At 40.4% G+C, this 21,177-nt stretch overlaps 1 protein-coding gene across 1 annotated transcript in view; it reads left to right on the top strand.

Annotated features, from left to right (window-relative positions):
* DNAAF11 (dynein axonemal assembly factor 11) overlaps positions 1 to 20,775 on the top strand; it is a 69,609-nt gene extending 48,834 nt beyond the window's left edge. The window contains exons 11-12 of the mRNA XM_021688466.1: positions 13,979 to 14,064; positions 20,598 to 20,775. Of these exons, the coding sequence (XP_021544141.1) occupies positions 13,979 to 14,064; positions 20,598 to 20,775 (264 nt within the window). The remainder of the gene's footprint in view (positions 1 to 13,978; positions 14,065 to 20,597) is intronic.
* Positions 20,776 to 21,177: the final 402 nt, after the last annotated feature.

Genomic DNA, 21,177 nt, shown 5'->3' with positions numbered 1-21,177 from the left:
GTGTGTGTGTGTGTGTGTGTGTGTATAAAATAAGTATCAAGCACGCAGTCAAAGATAAATTAGGCACACACAGAGACCTGAATGGGATCCAGTACAAACCCCACCAGTGTTTTGGAATCTGGTTATGCCAGATTGCTGCTTTTCTTCCTTGAGGGGAACCTTGTGAGTGCCACAGTTATTGTAGATATTAAATTGTGAGACACAGATTGTAAAACACTATTTAATATGAGATCTCCCAGAAGTGGAACCTAATATAGGGATGTGAGTGCAGCAGTTTACTTGGGTGGTAAGGGACTGTGGTCAGGAAGTAGGGAAAGGAAGGTAGCCAATAGAGAGTGCTCTATCAAACTAGTTACCCCAGTGGGAAAGCTCTAGGAGAAATTGCAAAACACACACCTCAGTATAACTCTACCTAAGGGGGGGAATGGAACTAGGGTAGTACTACACCAACACTGAGAACCTTTGGTTGATGGCTGTGCCCCATGATGAGGGTGGGCGGAAGGGGGTGGTATAAATGCCCCAGCATTCTGAACTACTGCTGGCAAGAATAACCATGAACTCTTTCATGTCAATGGAGGATATTTCCCACTGAGACTATCTCTAGCAAGATTGTAAAAGGATATTTTCTTTTCTTTTGAAACATCATTATCATCCTTGATGTTTGTCCTAACTTAATAAAATATCATTTTCATTTTAGGCTGTTGTGTGAAGATGATCATCCATGGGGAGCTGTCAGATAAGATTGCATTAACAAGTATAAAAGAATTTTGGAGGAACCATTTGATAGTTAGATTTATTCTTCTTTTATTTCAAAGCCATGTAACTGTCTTATGCAACTGTCATATTGATTTTACATATAAATGTCAGTAATTGCACCTTCTAAAATTTTCCTCAGGTTACTTGAGTGTCTTTGGAATCAAAGCCAGTATTCTTATCCTTCTTATTTTTCTGATCATTTCTCCCCAAATTTAATTTCTTTTTACTTTTTTTGCTGCCAGGTATGTCTTTGTTTGAGATAGAATATAGTTCAGAAATGTTTAACTTATACAGGTATTTTCATCTGTTCAAAGATTTTTAAATAATATGCCTCTGGTAATTTATCTATTTTCTAATACTGTGGATTGATCATCTTTCTTTAAATAGAAAAAAGATCTTGTTTTCTTTCAAGAAATCTTTTTTATTAGACTCAGTGAATTACATGCTTCTCTTAGTAAAGTCAATCAGAGCACAGTAGAGAAATAATCAAGTTATTAGAATATCAACAATGAATTTGGATATATATGTAAACTTCCTCTAATGCTAGAGGAAAATTAGAAATTATATATTCTAAAGTTTTATATTAATGATATTCTTTTTTGGGAGATTGAACCTCACATTTTCAAATGTTTAATACCAGAATTGTGGCTAATTAATAAAATAAACACCAGAAATATGTAAGAAGGTGGAGAATTTGCAGGTGACCCAAATCCTCTGTAGTTGATGTAGGAATGGTAGAGGTCTATTTCAGTCGTAGGGCTGGGCCTTGTCACTAAGTACTGCTCACTCAGTAACTGGATTTAACTCTCCCCTCCCCTCCAAATCAGACAAGTGGCTCCCATCACCACGGGTTGGTATCTAATGGACTTAGGCAGTTCAGAAATTGCTTATGAGGCGTGGGTGAAGACATTGCATGCATATACTTAAGCACAATGCTGATAGAGAAAAGACATGCTACACCCATAAATAAATTATATGGAAGTTATTCGTATCAGATGAGGGAAGTATTTAGCATGTGTCTGTTGCCACACGTGGAAGTAAGGCACTAGAACTCAGAACACTTTCTGCCAAATTATGAAAAACTTTAGACAATTACTGAATTATTAATTAACCAATTAAATATTTATTGAATTCATCAAAGATTTATTAAGCACTTATTATGAATAAAGCACCATGTGAATTACTATGAAAGAGACAAAAAATGAAGTGGGTCTCCTACTGTCTTCTCCTCTTCCTGTCTCCTCCCTGCTGAATCCACTGACCGTGACCTCCTGCAGACCCAGCTCTGCCCTCGCCCCAGTTCCTGAGTCTCAGTTTCAAACAGGCTCAGATTCTTCTTAACTAGCTTATCTTCCCTTCTGCTTAAATTTGAAATTCTGTTACCAGCTCAGAGACTAGTGTCATAGTTATAACTATGGGAGCTCCTCAGGCTCCCCAAATGCCTTTTCCTCCAATTAGACCCAGCACCAACAGGGCCCAGCATGCACGAAGCTGCAGCTCTCATAGAACTCCTGCCTCTTCCCCAACTGTAGACAGGAGACAGGAACAGGAGTCTCTAGCGGTCTTTTCTATTAGTTCTATAGTTGCCATCCATCTATTCATGCATCCATCCATTCAGACATTCCACATATTTTAGGGAGCACCTACTGCGTGTTCTGGTAAGTTCTTAGAAATGCAAAACAAAAGGAAGATTTGCACTGCATTAGGCATCCCGGGGATGTCTTCTAAGGGGATCCGGATTGAGTCTGGTGTGCCTTCTGTAATGTTGCTTCAACTGAAAACCTAGGGAGGGCTTCTCATTTCCCAGTCCTCATTACCCCCATTACCCCCTCACCCATTAGTCCTCTGCTACTGAGACGCTGTCATCTTTCTCCAGGATTTCAGTGGTCTTATAGGAACAGTTGTCATTATTTTGAATGAGGTTTCAAAATGGGTCAGAAAGTTATTTTCCTTGGAAAAAATAATGAAGATGATATAAAAAGAAAGCTGTGTGAATTTTAAAACTTAGATTAAAACATGAAAATAGGGAAGTTGGGAGTGGGGAGAACAAACATACGAACACTTTCACAGCCACCAAATATATACCTTGAACTTTTTTTGAGTATAGTTAACACATAAGGTTACATCAGTTTCCGGTGTACAGCTTAGAGATTTGACGAGTTTGTACATTATGCTGTGCTCACCACAAGTGTGGCTCCCATCTGTCCCGTTACATCACTACTACAGTATCACTGATGGTATTCCCTGGGCTGTGCCTTTTATTCCCATGAATTATTCATTCCATAACTGGAAGGTCATACCTCTCACTCTCCTTCACCCACTTTGCCCAAACCCTCACCCACCTCCCCCCAGCAACCATAAGTTTGTTCTCTGTATTTACAAGTCTGATTCTGCTTTTTGTTTGCTTATTCATTTGCTCTTTTTTAGATTCCACTGATGAGTGGAATCATATGGTATTTGTCTGACTTATTTCACTTAGCATAATGTCATCTAAGTCCAGCCATGTTGTTTCAAATGGTGTGACCTCATCCTTTTTATGGCTGTGTAATATTCCATTGTGTATACCTACCACATTTTTCTCATTCATTTGTCTATTGATGGACATTTATGTTGCTTCCATGTCTTGGCTATGTTTTGTTTTGTTTTAAGTAGGCTCCATGCCCGGCATGTAGCCCAACACAAGGCTCGAACTCACAAACCTGAGATCAAGACCTGAGCTGAGATCAAGAGGAGGACACTGAACTGACTGAGCCACCCAGGTGCCCCATGTCTTGGCTATTGTAAATAATGCTGCAGTGAACATAGGGATGCACATATCTTTTCAAGTTAGTGTTTTTGTTTTCCCTGGGTAAATACCCAATAGTGCAATTATGGGATCATATGGCATTTCGAGTTTTAATTTTCTGAAGAACCTCCATACTGTTTTCCACAGTGGCTGTATTAATTTGCATTCCCACCAACAGTACATGAGGGATCCTTTTTCTCCACATCCTGGCCAACACTTGTTGTTTCTTGTCTTCTTGATTTTAACCATTCTAACAGGTGTGAGGTGATAGATCACTGTAGTTTTGATTTGTATTTCCCTGATGATGAGTGATGTTGAACATCTTTTCACGTGTCTGTTGGCCATCTGCATGTCTTCTTTGGAAAAATGTCTATTCAGGTCCTTTGTCCATTTTTTAATTGAATGAATTATTTGTTTTTGTTTTTGTTTTTTTGCTGTTGAGTTGTATGAGTTCTTTATATATTTTGGGTATTTGCAAATATCTTCTTCCATTCAGTAGGTTGCCTTTTAATTTTTTATTTATTTATTTTTTTATTATTATGTTATGTTAATCACCATACATTACATCACTAGTTTTTGATGTAGTGTTCCATGATTCATTGTTTGCGTATAACACCCAGTGCTCCATGCAGAACGTGCCATCTTTAATACCCATCACCAGGCTAACCCATCCTTCCACCCCCCCCAGAACCCTCAGTTTGTTTTTCAGAGTCCATCGTCTCTCATGGTTCGTCTCCCCCTCCGATTTCCCCCCCTTCATTCTTCCCCTCCTGCTATCTTCTTCTTTTTTTTTTTTTTTAACATATAATGTATTATTTGTTTCAGAGATACAGATCTGTGATTCAACAGTCTTGTTTGCCTTTTAATTTTGTTGGTGGTTTCCTTTGCTGTGTGAAAGCTTTTATTTTGATGAAGTCCCAATAGTTTACTTTTGCTGTTGGTTCCCCTTGCCTCAGGAGACAAATCTAGAAAGATGTTGCTATAGCCAATGTCAGAGAAATTACTGCCTGTGCTCTCTTCTAGGGTGTTTATGTTTTCAGATCTCACATTTAGGTCCAACAGTACACTGTGTTCATGTTGAAATTTAATATAAGTATTTTCAGGGAAAATTAGTAGAATTAAAATGTGTAAGTTACAAAGCATTACGGAAAATAAATGCAAACAAAAGTCAACAGTTAGGAATAGAGGAAGGAAACATAAAATCAGAAAATTTGTAAGAAAGTAACATATATAAAATCCATTATGCTATCCAACTCACAAGAACACACCTGAAACTAAAAGACCCAAGATATATGTAAAGAAAAGAATGGACACAGCTCTAATAAGTGAATGCAAACAACATTTATAGAGTACTTACGGCAAAATGAGTATCAGACACGATAGAATTTAAAACAAAGCATAAAATGGAATGAGAATTATTCTATAGTAATATAAATATTGCATAAAATAAAGATCCAATTGCCTTATATTCATTAGATTGTACATTATTTAAGTGTGTAAAGCACAAGGCCTTATAAACATAAGGAAAAATAAACAGAATCAGCTCCACCAGAAGATTTATGAACAATTTCTTCTTAAAGATTTTATTCATTTATTTGACAGAGAGAGACAACACAAGCAGGGGGAGTGGGAGAGGGAGAAGCAGGCTTCCCGCTGGGCAGGGAGCCCGATGCGGAGCTCGATCCCAGGACCCTGGGATCATGACCCGAGCTGAAGGCAGACGCTTAACGACTGAGCCACTCAGGCGCCCCAATTTATGACCAATTTCTGTCTTTGATAAATATGACCAACAAAAAGTGAGACCACTTATTTTTTGAACAATGTAGTTAAGATAATTTTAAAAGTTCGTAATAGACAAAACCTTATGAAAACCTCATTTTCATTTCCAAAAGGAAATCATAGAAATTACATTTAATTACTAGTCATTAAAAATAATATTAAGCATAAATTACAGAGTAAACCAATAAATAAATTGAGAAATTCAAAATACTGTCCTAAAATGCTATTAAACTTCAAAGGAAACAAAAAATATAATTATTATTTGGAAAATAAAAAATGTAAACATTAGCAAGCTGTATAGGTTTTGAATCAAAGACTGTTTATATGTACCTGTCAACTGATAAGCCAAAATGAATGCATAAATCAGCATGACTAATTTCAAATGGCCAAATGAACCCCTAATTTCTTTGTGCAGACTTGCTCCCCCCATAGTTGTCCCTGTCCTAGAAAATGACACCATCATATACTTAGTTGTCCAAGTCAAAGATTTGAAGACATCCTTGACTTACCTCTTACCCTCGCATGTCCACCTGGTCAGCACCACTACCCAACCATATCCTGAATTCTGTTACTCACCTCTGTCTCCCCACCTCACCCTTGTCCATGCCAGTGTCATCTCCCAGCTGGACCACCTCAAACAGGCCTCTTCTTGTTTCCCTACTTTTGTGCTTTCCACCTTTTGATTCCTTCCTCATATAAAAGCCAAAGTGACCTTTTTAAAACATAAATCAGATCATTTTATTCTTATGCTTAAAACCTACCAATGGCTGTCTTTCTCTGTCATATCCCATAGATGTGGCTTGTTTAAATGAATCGCATCCAAAAAAGCCTCAAATCTGTGGGATCAGTAAGTCTGTTTTCAAAACTTGCCTGATCCTAAGAATCACCTGGAGAGAGCTTGTCAAAAACTAGATTCCTAGACCACTATCCGCAGATTCTAATTAGATGTTGTGGAAATGTGTGTTGTAACAAGTACCCGGAGGTGTGAGAAACATGGAGGAAATCAGTTAAGGGTCTAATGAAAAATCAGGAAACACTTAAGTACTGAAAATGTATACAGGAAATTTATGCAGCAATGTACCTTATAGGAGTAAATCAGGAAATGTATTACATGGGTAATAGAAGATCTAGGATGCCAAAGAAGGGAGAGTAAGACCACCCAGAAACCTAGAACATCAGGTGGCTACCTCTTCTCCCAGGGCAGAGGGAGGAGGTGGTGTTGGCGGAAACCATGCACTAGTGTCACCTGGAAGAAACCAGACCTGCAGCGACCTCTTGGGCAGCCACAGAGTAGACTCTACCACTGCTGGAGAAGTTGTTCTCGCAAATAGGGACTGTGGGAGAGGCATCTGGAGCCTCTTTCTTAGTCCGCCAGCTTCCCTCCAGTGCTTCCCATTTGCCACACCCAGCTGGAAGCCACGTGACATGGGAAGCTGGGCAATGAAAACTGGAAGGTCCATATTCCAGGACTCCATAGAGCAGAAACAGGGCAACACGTGCATAGAACAGCAAACAGGCTCAGTACCTGTATTGTGGGTTTGGATTCTGTATCACATCCTCATGAAAATACCACAGAAGCCTCGCCTGAAGAGTGTGAAAGTCAATTATTAACATTAAATTCTTTTAAGGGCCAATCTCCATTTGAACTTTCCTATTCTCCCACGCAGGGGAAATTGTGAGTAATGGATTGTGCTTCATGCAAATGATGCCTTCTAAGAGGATGTAGAAGTGCTCAGTGATCCTGAATGCAGTCTAAAACCTCCTTCATGGCGGACAGTGGGAAGCTAGAGAAATGTACACACATCTGGAGCTGACAGGCAAACAGGAGCTCAGAAGAACAGATCAGTCAGCCAGTAATTTACATGTCAGTATTCTGACAATAAGTTTGATGACCAGAACACATGTTTACACAGTTCCCAACAAAATTGCATGTCATTAGTACTTTCAGAATAAAGTTTGGGGTGAGGAGGAAGCAATGTAACTGTAATAGTAAAAAAAAAAAAAAAAAAAAAGTATATTTTTATCTCATGATGAAAGAAACACTTTCTTTCAAAAACTACCACTCCCCTGGACTTAAACATTTTGTTAACATCACACACTTTGACTAATGAAAATAAAAGTACATTGAGAATATTGCTGTTTTGCTGAGTAGAGGAAAAAAAAAAAATGCAGAGATTCCCATCACCTCTTGTACAAAGTTCAAACACTTTAAAATAAAGTCTTCTGAGACCTGATCTCTGCCTGGTTCTTCACCCTTGTTTCCAGCTATTATCTGCCCAATATTCTGTCTAGTTTATGTGGTCATTTACCTTACTGTCTTTGTTTAGGCTTTCTTTCTCTCCCTGGAATGTTCTTCATTCCCACATAATCTCCATCTTCTGGCAAACTCCTGCTTATTCTTTAAAATTTATATCAAACCTCACGTCCTCCAGGAAGCCTTCCCCATGCCACCAGGATACAGCCCTCCCTTCCCTGGGCTTCCATACTAGTATATGCATGTATCTATCAGTTGCACTTTCTCCAGTGTATTTTAATTGCTTATATGTCTTTATCTCTCCTGAGATGATCAGGGATAATTTTTCAATCTATCATTCCATATCTACCACTTACTCCTATGTTTGGCACATAGTAGATGCTCAGTAAATATTCCTTGAGAAGATTTAATGGAGGTAATAGGTGAAATTATGGTACAAAGTGAAAATCCAAGAAAAGAGAAATTTACTTCTGATTTTGCTGAAGACTATAATTTAAGAAGACAGGGTAAATTCACAAGAAAAAATTAAAAGGTTGATTGTTTTATATTTTGTTCCTCAATAATTATTTCTAGTTATATTCCTTGTTCTTTGTCCATGTGCTCTTTTAATTTATCATTATAGCAAGTCTTCATCTGTAGTGGAGTGACTGCTCATTCGTCTTCAGCCTCATATAAATAACAAGTTGAACCATGTGAAATCACTGTTTTGTATTGCAAAAATAGTCAGGTATTGCTAATTTCTATTGTTCAACCTGAAGACAAGTATCGAGAGCTGGGTCTCTCTCCCTTGTGTCTGTTTATTGAATTTTACCCAGCACACCCAGTCTGGGTTTTATTGTCTTAGTGATTTCTATAGTTGGGAAAGCAATCATAACATTTTGTTAAAGTAGAGGTACAAGGAAAAAGCCAAGACAATCATGGAATATTCCTCAACTGTGAAAAAGAATGAAATCTTGCCATTTGCAACAATGTGGATGGAACTAGAGCGTGTGATGCTAAGCGAAGTAAGTCAGTCAGAGAAAGACAAATACCATATGATTTCACTCATATGTGGAGTTTAAGAAATGAAACAGATGAACATAGGGAAAAAAAGAGAGAGGCAAATGGTAGAACAGACTCTTGCTATGAAGAACAAATTGTGGGTTGCTGGGGGGGGGGATGGGCTAGATGGAGGATGGGCATTAAGGAGGGCACTTGTGGGGATGAGCCCTGGGTGTTGTATGTAAGTGATGAATCACTGAATTCTATTCCTGAAACCAATATTATACTATATGTTAACTAACTGGAATTTAAATAAAAACTTGAAACAAAAAAATAAATTACACTAAAAAAAATAAAATAGGATGTGAGGGTGATCTGACTAGGACATCTGTCACCCCATTGATTGCCAGGGTTGATTGGGCTGATCTGGCTGGCCAGGCGGGTGTCCCCTTCCTCCCTCACTGTTCCATGTGCGTCCCTCCCAAAGCTGCACGCTCAGTGGAAGAGGATGACCCTCCCTGTTAGAGGAGGACTGTTCTTCTGTCAAGGGTATAGGAATAGCTGCGCTATTTACTCAAGGTCCTCCAAACAAACTCAAGGTCCATTTGTAGGAGAACATAGGGTAGTCAAGTTTCCAAGACTCCAGACACATCTAAATGAGGTGTTCCATGTGGCAGTCTGCCTTTCTTTAATAAATAAAATAAAATAAAATAAAAGTAGAGGGAGATTGTCTCAGTGCCGGGTGCTGCCCCAGGAAGTCATGAGACTCCATCCCAGGGTAGGATTTCAGCAAAAGCTGGAAAGTCATCTGCCAGGAAAGCCTTAGAAGGGACATTTGCCTTCTATAGAAAAAGGGACGTGGTTACTACCTCCATGTTCACTCTCAACTTTCAACTGCATGAAATTGCATGACTCTATGAGAATTAAAGTAATATCACATCATTAAAACGTTAATTTGTACCTTTGTGCCTGTCCCACAATTGAATTTTCAGGAAGCTGATTACATTTCTTTCTATGGATTCAGGAAACCATTATTCCCCGTGATCTAATTTATTGAACATATTTTGGCCCTTACAGCTTATCCATCAGTCATCCCTAAACATACTTAGTACAAGATTAAGATGTTTAGTGTTGATGAACATCACTTCTTAGAAGAAGAGCAATGCTAGCATTGTAAGTACAGTAGGAAAACAACCGGCAGTTTTTCAGGACCTGAACCTGTGATCTTCTGCTGGAGAAAATCAGATCTCATCAGAAGTGTTTTACCTGCTGTTATTATAAATATTGGTGTTAAGATGAATTTTGGTGTTAATATGAATGTTGGGGTCAATATTTTTCTTACTGATTTCTTAGTTCCTCCTAACTTTTAAACTTAAAAGAATCTTTGGAACTAAATAAGCTGAAAATATCTTTTAAAAATAAGAAACACATTTAGATTCTGGTGCACAGCAAATTCTCTGTGAAGAAAAGTTCCAAATTTGTGATTCTCTTTGCATTTCCATAAACACAGTGAATCTTTGTCTGAGCTTATTATGTGACAAATAACAGTATTAGAAACGGGGTGTTTTAAGACTCTAATTATGCATATGCTCCCATTCTTGTTAGTGCATTTACAACGCAAAGCAATACAAAATTTGTACTTTTGGCTCAAGAGCTTTTTTCTTAAAATTGACAATTTAATGATTTTTTAACTAACATTGGCCTCATTTAATGTAATTAAAATATTAAAAAATTTAAAAAAAAATGCAAAGGTGCCACTGCTCCCTGGGAACAGATCTGAGATGGAGAGGAGCATGCACCATGTCTGTGAGGGCGTGCCCTCAGGACAGCTGCCTATGAGGGGGAGGGAAGAACTGAGCCAGGAGCAGGATCAGTGATCAGAGAGTTTGGGAGCCAGGCCCCAAGTTCTCACACTCCCATAAGGGTACCAGGTCCCAGGTACCCTTGGGAAGTTGAGGAAGGGACAGAGACTTCCAGAACTGTAAAGGCCATATAGTCAAGGACCACAGATGAATTAGGGGTAACTGGTGTGAATGGAAGTCCCTCACCCTGAAGAGGAATCCGGCAGCCCACACATACATTTGGGGCTCACCATAACCATGTTCCCACCTCTCTGGCTTGGTTAGCTAAAATTACTTAAATTTAAATAAAAGTAAACCTTTAGTAGCTCAGGTATGCTGACAGATGTTTGGGAACCCCATGTTGGACTGCACAGAACATCTCCTTCATTGCAGAAAGTTCCCGTGGACAGTGTTGCTCCGCCCAACGGTGCAGCCACGTGTCCCAGAGGTCCTGTGCCTCCCTGAGACACTGCAGGAAGAAGGGGCCAGTTCTCATTACCCTAACATCAGCAACCTCTCCCTCTGCTCCCCTCAACTGCACGTGTCCCTGTTTAGTCCCCTCAGTTGTATCTTTTCCTTCATGTTTGATATTAATATGGCTTAATAAAATAGAACTGGGCTCAGTAGCTACTCAATAGTGTTTCCATGTCCTCAAGGATAGGCCAGGAAGGTGGGGGAAATATTTGCCTTCATCACACTAGTTCAGTTAAACAAAAGGAGGAAAACTCAGTTAAGTTTTCATATTTAAGTAGTGTAAACACATACCTTACCAACATTAACATCTGAAAATATAACATCAATCATTAGCCAACAAGAAATTAATGGAACACAAAATTATGACATTAATACATTTTATTTTTTATTTATTTATTTTTTTAAAGATTTTATTTATTTATTTGAGAGAGAGAATGAGATAGAGAGAGAGAGCACGAGAGGGGGGAGGGTCAGAGGGAGAAGCAGGCTCCCTGCCGAGCAGGGAGCCCGATGCGGGACTCGATCCCGGGACTCCAGGATCATGACCTGAGCCGAAGGCAGTCGCTTAACCAACTGAGCCACCCAGGCGCCCGACATTAATACATTTTAAAGCGTAGGAAATAAAACATGTTAGACTCAACCTCCTCCAAAAAACAAATCAAAAAACCCGTGTTTGATGATAATAGAATCTGCTTCGTTGGGCAAACCTTTCCATGAGTCACCTCCTTTAATTATTCAGTAAACATTGCATTGGTAGCTTTAGCTGCTGATTCTTCCACAGTATTCTTCTATACGTTTTTGTTCTGCAGACTCTTTTAAAACGCTTCTGAACAAACTCTTCCAGACTTGAAATGTAGTGTCCTTGGTCCCTGCAATATTCACTGCTCTTTCCTCCCAGGGTCTCAGCACAAGTCTGGCCATTGCACAAACCATGTGTGGTACTTACAGGTATTTTTCCCAGTCAAGTATTCAGTAGACACACTGAAAGGGTGGGGTTTCAGCAGATCTTTCCTTTCTGCATCGTACAGGGGCCCTCCCATGAGGTCTGTGGGAAGGGAAGGGCAAACCTATTGCATCTTCCTCTGCATAAGGGAGCTGCATGAAATCACACCCACAGATGGATTGAATTGTTGTTAAATATGATAAATATACAACTGCACTGTCTAAAACACTGGTTCTATACCACAACATAGAAAGATTACCATCAAGGGATAGTTATCCATCAGGCATTCACCTCCCCAAATTTGATTCTTTTTTTTTTTAAAGACTTTATTTATTTATTTGACAGAGAGAGACACAGTGAGAGAGGGAACACAAGCAGGGGGAGTGGGAGAGGGAGAAGCAGGCTTCCCGTCGAGCAGGGATCCCGATGCGGGGCTCGATCCCAGGACCCTGGGATCATGACCTGAGCCGAAGGCAGACGCTTAATGACTGAGCCACCCAGGCGCTCCTCCCCAAATTTGATTCTACCGTCCCTCAGATTAGGATTCATTACTTTATTTCTTTGTTCACCATTCATTTCCTTAAACATTCATGTGACAAACAACGGGATAGGCTTTCTGGGGCTCTGACAAATGGGACATACAACCAAGAATCGTTAGTCAGATGGGAAACAGATTACCCCATCTAATAATTGGATTAAGGGGCCACCGCTCTGATTCAGAGGTTTGGTAAAGCTTGGATTGGAGAATCTAGCTTAAGATTGAGACTACCTTGGGGCTCCTGATTCCCTTCCCATGCACAGATAATGAGTCCAGTATGCTTGCCTGAGCCTGCAGATGGGAGTGGGGATGGTGACCAGACCCTCAAAGTCCAAGCCTAGTCTGTTTCTTCATGGATCTGACCATTGCTGTGCAGTAAGTGAAGTCTCAGGCCCAAAAGAGAAAGGGCAGTGATGTCCCTCACCTGCAGAGGAGTGACCCTGCCCACCAGTGAGATGTGGCCAGTAAATGAAGTATTTCTTCCCCAAAGAAAAATGATTAGGGTGGAGAGGGGAGTGTACACACTCCAGACCTCTCTCTTCCCTGGAAAGAAAAGGCAGGAGCCGCCATCTTGGTCAGTGGACAAAAACAACACGAAAAGAGGAGTTTTAAAATTCCTTCTCTCTGCCTACAAATAATCCTTGTCTCATGGGAATACTGGGAGTTAGGGGTTAAATAAAACAAGTGAACTGCCTCATATTGGCAGGCATATATGTCCAGCGTGGTGTCTGGGTCTAGTAAATGGCCACATGTTCTCTTCTGCCCCCATACTCTTGTACCTTTGAGCTTCCTAAGGGAAAGGTGCTGGGTGTGAATAATCTTTGCTGTATGTTTGTTGGATTAAATCAGTTTTATTTATTGAGAACTCAACATCCTTAGCACTGAGCTTATTTGGTTTAAAATAAGTGGAAGAATTACAGAATTTTTACAGAATTTTTCATACCAGAAGTGGCCTTCGAGCTCATATCTCATGGGGTTCAGTGTGCCGGGAAGGTTGGGATTCGGGCTTCCACCTCGGTGTGCTTCCCGCTGCAACATGCATGTGGAGCGGGGCAGCTCAGAGGCAATGTCTCTACCACATCTGTATTCCCACCCCCCAACCCCCAAGCAGTGTCTGGCATGTCGCTGGCTCTCAGAAAATATTTGTTACATGAATTAATTCACTGTATTCCTCTTGCTGGGCCTTTGGCAGATGAAGGATAGCTTGTGGTTTTGCAAGAGTATTGTGCACAGATACAATTTGTGATATAATTTTCTCATACCACATACAGGGGCTTATAGTTAGACCCTTTTATGGACTGTGTAGAGAAAATTAAAATGTTTTAACTTCTTTTTTTTTTAAAGATTTTATTTATTTATTTGAGACAGAGAGAATGAGAGACAGAGAGCATGAGAGGGAAGAGGGTCAGAGGGAGAAGCAGACTCCCTGCCGAGCAGGGAGCCCGATGCGGGACTCGATCCCGGGACTCCAGGATCATGACCCGAGCCGAAGGCAGTCGCCTAACCAACTGAGCCACCCAGGCGCCCAAAATGTTTTAACTTCTTAAAAATACATAGGTAGTGTATATTTTTGAGGATATATCAGAGAGTAATGTACCACTTAGTGCATGTTGTATTTTGATTTCAGGTAGATGGAGTAATCACAGGTTGGAGACAAACATCAAAGCCTGGGGAAAGTACCTTGGACAGCAGCAGAGAGCACACAAACCAAAGGTACCACCTCCCCAGCTGTCTGTCTTGAGCTTTATTATCGTTCTCTTCATTGTCATTTGGTGTCTAGAATGTACCTTCCCCAGAGATACAGTTATTTAAAGTTTATAAATGATTCCTGCTGTGGATGTTAATGTTTATTTCCAAAATGTAGACTGTCGATTTGTAGGGCTCTTGATCCCTAAAAAAACAAACCTTGTGTATGTACGGGCCCCAGTTACTTGTGACGATAATGGTAAGAGTGGTGATGTCAGCACCAGTGACCACTAACATTGACTGAGCACTCCCTCTGTATCAGGCACTGTTCTGTGTGCTTCACGCATATTAACACACTTTGTCCTTCCCAATTTTATCCTCAGCTTACAGATGGGGCAAATGAGGGAGAGAAGTTTAGGATGTCTGAAGTTCGGGTAGCCATGATATGTCACCTCATAGATCCTAAAACTCTCAGGGATGCAATGGCCAAGAGGCCCCATCATGTACCCTCCTGTCAACCTCCTACTCACAGGTGATCTTCAAGCCTCTGTGTCAACCTCTCTCCCACCTGCTCCCTCCCTGCTCTCCATACTCCCCAGTGGCAGGAAGCCTCTCCTCCATTCCCCGCTCAACATTCTAGCTCTGCAGCCTGAAGACCCTCAGAACAAAGCCCAGCTCCTGTGCGCAGTGGCATCCCTTAAAGTATTCTGGACAGAGGTCTCCTCATTTCAGTTCTTCCTTAGAATGCACATCCCAGGCCTTTCGGCTTTCCTTTTGCTTGTCATGATTTCCAGACTCTTACCATCCAGATGGCAAAATCTATTTTGAACCCAGGCAAACTATCTTTGTGATACAAATGTATATGCTGAAATTATCATCACAAAAATACCTGAACAAGAGCTATATTTACGTCTTGCATAATACAAGCAGTCAGGCATTCATATATTCTGAGTCAACTGTGGAAGTTTTGTGGATTTTCAAACGGGTTTGTCTGAACAACAGGTGTGGAGTTGGATTCCTTCTGAAAGGTGGGTTTCTGTTTTTAACCTTGGAGACCCACTCTCATATTTCCTAGTTTAGTGGCTTCCATGTCAGACATATGTGTAACTTACAGAGATTCAAGGGTATTATGCTATTACGAATATCCATGGTCATAATTGACCCCCAGCAGCATCCACACATGTAAGGAGTGTGAATCCAGTTTGTAAGGAATCGCAGGAACAGGAAGCCAAGTCATGGCAAACAGCATGGAGCTGGTCTTCAGACCCCGGGGAGATCACCATTACAGTGATTACTTCCTACGTTACATTTGCAAAGCCTCTCTTGTTCATTTGCACTGCTGAGAAATAATCACCTCCCAGCTATGCATAACATATCTATGTGAGGGTTGTTCGTGGCAGCGCTCCTTCATCATTGACAAACGTCACCATCCACGTCACCTCAGCCTCTGGCTGGGCGATCCCATGAACCAAACAGCTGCCTGTGGAGGCTGCACGTGGGAATGAGGTCAGGCAGCTGTGAGCTCGATGGGGAGGAGGATGGCGGACCTAACAATAGACCTCTCATAGCTAGAGCGCAAGCCTTTGCTCTTACTATGCAGACAGAGTGACTGCAGGCGGAAGATCAGTGGAGTAAGGTTCTGTTCACTGGGACCAGAGGGGATCATGTTTTGTGGGAAGGTAACCGATGCTGTGAACTCTCGTAGTCCCATGACACTGTCTGATCAAGGAGGACACATAACTTGCTCAGAATGGTTTTATTGAGTGTGGAGTGCCTAGTCTGTGCTCCATGATACTCTCTGTCTTTCATCTTCAAAATTACTGTAAGAGAAATTGGGTTATTCCTAATGGACTGAGGTTCAAAGAGATTAATTTGCCCAAGATCACAAAGTTGCTAAGTGATAGTAGAGCCAGAATTATAACTCTTAGTCCATTCTTGGGCTTGCCTTCCTACTACATTCATGGTGTCTTTTTTTTTTTTTTATATAGACATTTTTCTTTAGCGCAGTCTTAGGTTCACAGAAAAATTGAGTGAAAAGCACAGAGATTTCCCATATGTCCATGGCCCCCACTCATGCACAGTCTTCCCCACTATCAACATCTACCACCAGAGTGGTACATTTGTTACAGCTGTTGAACCTACATTGATGCACATCATTATCACCCAAAATTCATAGTTTACATTAAGGTTCAAAGTCAGTGTTGTTCATTCTGGGGGTTTTGACAAATATATAATGACAGTTATCTACTGTCATAATATCATACAGAGTAGTTGCACTGTCCTAAAAATACCTGTGCTTCACCCATTCATCCCTCTCTCCCCCACCCCCACCCCTGGCAACTATTAATCTTTTTACTGTCTCTCTAGTTTTACCTTTTCCAGAATGTCTTAGAGTTGGAATCATTTAGTATGTAGCCTTTTCAGATTGGCTTCTTTCACTTAGTAATATACATTTAAGGTTCCTCCATGTCTTTCCATGACTTGATAATGTATTTCTTTTTAGTGCTGAATAATACTCCATTATCTGGATGGACCACAATTTATTTATCCATTTGCCCACTGAAAGAAATCTTGGTTGCTTCCAGTTTTGTGAAATTATGAATCAAGCTGTTATAAACACAGTGTGCAGGTTTTTGTGTGGACATAAATTCTCAACTCCTTTGGGTAAATACCGAGAAGTGCGATTACTGGATTGCATGGTTAAGGGTATGTTTAGTTATGTAAGAAAACTGCCAAACTGTCTTCCAAAGTGGCTGTACCACTTTCCATCCCTGCTAGTAATGTATGAGAGTTCCTGTTGCTCCTCATTCTTGCCAGCGTTTGGTAGTGTCAACGTTCTGGACTTTGGCCATTCTAACATGCATGTACTTGTATCTCCTTGTTGTTTTGATTTGCATTTCCCTGATGACATATGGTCTGGAGCATCTTTTCATTTGCTAATTTGCCAGCTGTACATCTTCGTTGGTGAGGTGTCTGCGAAGGTCCTTGGCCCATCTTCCAATCACACTGTTTTCTTATGTTTGAGGAGTTCTTTGTATGTTTTGGATAACAGTCATTCATCAGATGTTTTTTGCAAATATTTTCTCCTGGTCTGTGGCTTGTCTTGTCTTTCTCCCAAAATCGTCTTTCATGGAGCAGAAGTTTTTAATTTTAATGAAATCCAGCTTGTCAACTATTTCTTTCATGGATTGTGCGTTTGCTGTTGTACCTAAACTGGCATCTCCGTACCCAGGGCTGGTTAGCTCTTCTCCTGCGTTCTCTTCTAGGAGTTTCACAGTTTTGCATTTTGTGTTTAGGTCAGTGATCCATAGTGAGTTAATTCTTGTGAAGGCTGCAAGGCTTATGTCTAGATTCATGTTAAATATACCCATGTTGTATTAATTTTTTAGGTGTATGGTATTTTGATGCTATCATAAATGTGTTTTTATTGCTAGTATATAGATTTGCAATTGATTTTTTTATCGTGGTAAAATACATATAACATAAAATTCACCATCTTAAGTATCTAAAAGTATACAACTCGGTGGAATCTATGGCAATAATTTACAACCATCACCTGGTGGAAGATGATGGTGGAAGTGAAAAGTAATTCACTTTTGTGTTTGATTTTGTACCTGGCAACCTTGCTGATCTCTCGTCTGATTTTATTAATTTGTTGGTCCTTTTGGATTTTCTATATATCTACAGAGAATGATGGCTTTCTTTCTTCCTAATCTTGTATCTTTTACTTCTTTTTCATGCCTTAGTGCGTAGGGAAAGGCACCAGTACGATGTAGAATGGAGATGAAGAGCGGGCATCTTTGCCTGATTGCCAGTCCCAGAAGAAAAGTTCAACATTATGCTATTAAGTCTGAAACATCTTATTGGTTTCATAATTCATGCTTTCATATTCAAAATCTGAGGTTGTTTCTATTTGTGTTCTTACTGCTTCTGCTTGTTCTCATGCAAAGTGACCCTTTTCCTTGGGTGCTCCTTAATTTTGATGGTGAGCTGCTCCATTGCCTTAGGAAATAGTTTGGGGGCTTCTCAGAAGCCTGGGAGGTGCTGAGCCTGGGAAAAAAATTGGCATGTGCTTTGGGGCAGACCCTACCTGAGGACACTGCCAGTTTGGAACCACTTTACTCTAAATTCAAGACCGGTGGTTTTTAACCATGGCTTTCCCAACACAGCCTTTCTCTGTCCCACTCTTCTCACAGTCTCCAGGGTGGTGGGCAGAGTGGGTTTACTTTTCATTCACTCTTACATGACAGAAAAGCCTTCTGGTAGAGAGGGTGTCCTGTCAGACTGCTCACCTGGCACACTCAGGGCCTTGACCTCTTCCCAGACTCCATTAGGCCAGCAAGACCAAAAAGCACCACTTTAGGGGCTCAGCAAATTCCCTCAGGGCAAAGGTGGCTTCAGGGATCTACTTCCTCCCTCGTTCCTCCTTTTACTGAATTCTGCCCTTAAGGTTCCTTATTATCTTATCACATCTTTCCTGACCTCCCTAAAGTTTTTAATGGGAGGCAGGAATCTTTGGTCCAAATATGCTAGCCTTCCATATTACCAGAAGCAAGTTCTTTCCTTATGTTCTTTAATAAAAGGAATCAACCTTTGATGTGTTTTATGCCTAGTGATTTTAGACCTTTTCTTTTGCTTTCTTCCATGGTGATAAAAATATTCATTTTGCTTTCCAGTTATTCTTAATTAGACTCCAGAAGTTCTGGTGCTGACAGTCAGGTGGTGGGTAAAACTAAACTGGTAATGGGCATCTGTTGGGCGTCTGACATTGAGGGGGACAAAAGCCCCTCTCCTCTTTATTTTGGAATTAGTGTGATCCACAGATGCCCCTGGCCTATCTGCTCACTGTCCATTACCCAGAGACTCATGACCAATTAAAGTCCTACATGCAAATTATTCCTCACAACATCTGAAGGGGGTGAGCATCTGGCTGAGTTCAGTGTTTATTACTAAGATCCAGAAGTTGTGGCCCAAGAGGTATATGCCTGGAGGTGAGATAGGCTGCCTTTCCTCAAAGTCAACATAATTATAATAGACGAATTTAGGTATTTACTTAATTAAGTCATAGATACGATAGCCTTTTAAATAAGAGCACAGGAATTAAAATGTAAAGCTATACTTAATAATGACTACATAGTTTATAGCGTACAGTCTGGGTCTTTGGAATAATTATGCTTTATATTCTTTGTATACATTACACTTTCCTTCAGCGGGTCCATGTGTATTAGTCAAAACACTGAGAAAAATAAAAAACTCAAGTGCCTTCAAGGGCTACTCAGCCAACAGGAATGAGGGGGGAAAGGTTACAAGAACAACAGAGGGTTTACACTCTCCAGAGAAAGTCAAACCTCCCTCCCCACCATACACCGTGTCTGAGGACATCAGTATGGAGCTCCTGGATGAAGCCAACTGTGATTTTCTGTAGGTCAAAGATGTCTTATTTAATTTCAGGATTGCACAGTAGTATAATGTTTTTTCATTTATTTAACATGTATTCAGTAAAGCTATATACCAAAGATACAAGATGAAAAAGACAATATAATTGCTTCAAGGATGCTGGTCTAATAGGGAGAACAGACCAATAATGAGACAATTACATGATAATGTGATAAATGTTCTATTCGAGCTCTATGCTGTACTGTTAGATGCTACTAGGAAACGTGCCTATTTGCACAGACCATAGGATGGCTGGGGGCTGGAATAGAGGCACTTAATATATTCTGCTGAATGACTGACAGAATGACCAGTACAGTGATTCGAAAATAAGTTGATTATCAAAGGCACTGGGGGGAACTTGGTATAAATACAGAGTACTGGGCCCAACCCCAGACCTACAGATTGAAATTACTAGGGAAGTAGCCCAATGACCTATAGTATCTAGAATTTTCTATATGATGGAGGCATGGGGATCTTTCTTGTTCTGTTTTCACGTAACTGTCACCAAGAGAACTGAGTGCCGGCAGCAGGAGTGGGATCTTGTGGGGGAAACTGGTGGACAGAGCTTTCTAGGCACCCGAATGTATATAAATGCTCCTGCATGCAGGCTGGATCATCTAAAGCAGCAGGGTCCAGGAACCTGATTAACTACATTCAGGAATAAGACCTGTCCATAGTGGTTCTGTTATTGATCCTGGCTGTGGGGTTTGCCTGCTGTATCATTTAAAGATTCTCAGGTGTGGGGCACCCGGCTGGCTTAGTCAGTAGAGCATGCAACTCTTGATCTCAGGTTGTGAGTTCGAGCCCCATGTTGGGTATAGAGATTGCTTAAAAATTAAATCTTTTAAAAAGTGAATAAATACAGATTCTCAAATGAGCAGAGTCTCCCAGCCTAACTCCCCAGCACTTTACTTCTCCACTCTTGCTCCTATAGGGCTCTGAGCTACCTGAAACCAGGGACAGTCTCTTATTGTATCTCTATGCTGTATGCTCTATAAGCATCTCTATGCTCTAAGGATAGCACTTGCTGATGTTTGCTGAATAAATGAATGAATGATTGATTGTGTTTGAAATTTCATTTAAAAAGGCATCTCAATTTCCTTTTGCCTTTTTTGCTGTTGTAGAAGCAAGCAAATTGAGAAACTAGAAGTAGATCCTAGCAAGCATTCCTTCCCTGATGTGGCTAACATAGTTCAAGAGAAAAAACACAGGCCCCGAAGAGTTCAATCTGAACCCAAAATTACAGCAAGTGAGGAAGATCCCGACTTTGAAGATAACCCTGAAGTGCCTCCATTGATTTGAAACATCAGGCTGCATCGATGGACCCACCAGACCCAGTTCTGTTCATTGCAGAGTGTGTGCAGACCATTTATGGTAAACACAGAATTATTTATCAACGTTACTACTCCAGTGTTTTAGCTTCTACTTTATACAGTAATATTCTTAAACTAGTTTAAAATTCAAATGTACACCTTAAAATGCTATAACTCATTTGTCTATAATAAAATGCTCCTAGTGCAAATGTTCCATAAATCAAAGAACTATTACATTAAGACGCTGATTTTCAATCATAGGACTGGCTGCTAATGCAGACAGATGAAGTCAGAGATAAAAGCCCTGATTTTTAAATTGGTACTTCAGCAAATTGGTCAAGCTCAGAAGTTAAAACTGTAATTTCAGATCGAATTGGAATGCTTTAATATG

The sequence above is a fragment of the Neomonachus schauinslandi genome, chromosome 4 (assembly GCF_002201575.2).
Source record: "Neomonachus schauinslandi chromosome 4, ASM220157v2, whole genome shotgun sequence".
Lineage (NCBI taxonomy): Eukaryota > Metazoa > Chordata > Mammalia > Carnivora > Phocidae > Neomonachus > Neomonachus schauinslandi.
This window is presented reverse-complemented; position numbering and strand designations above follow the sequence as displayed.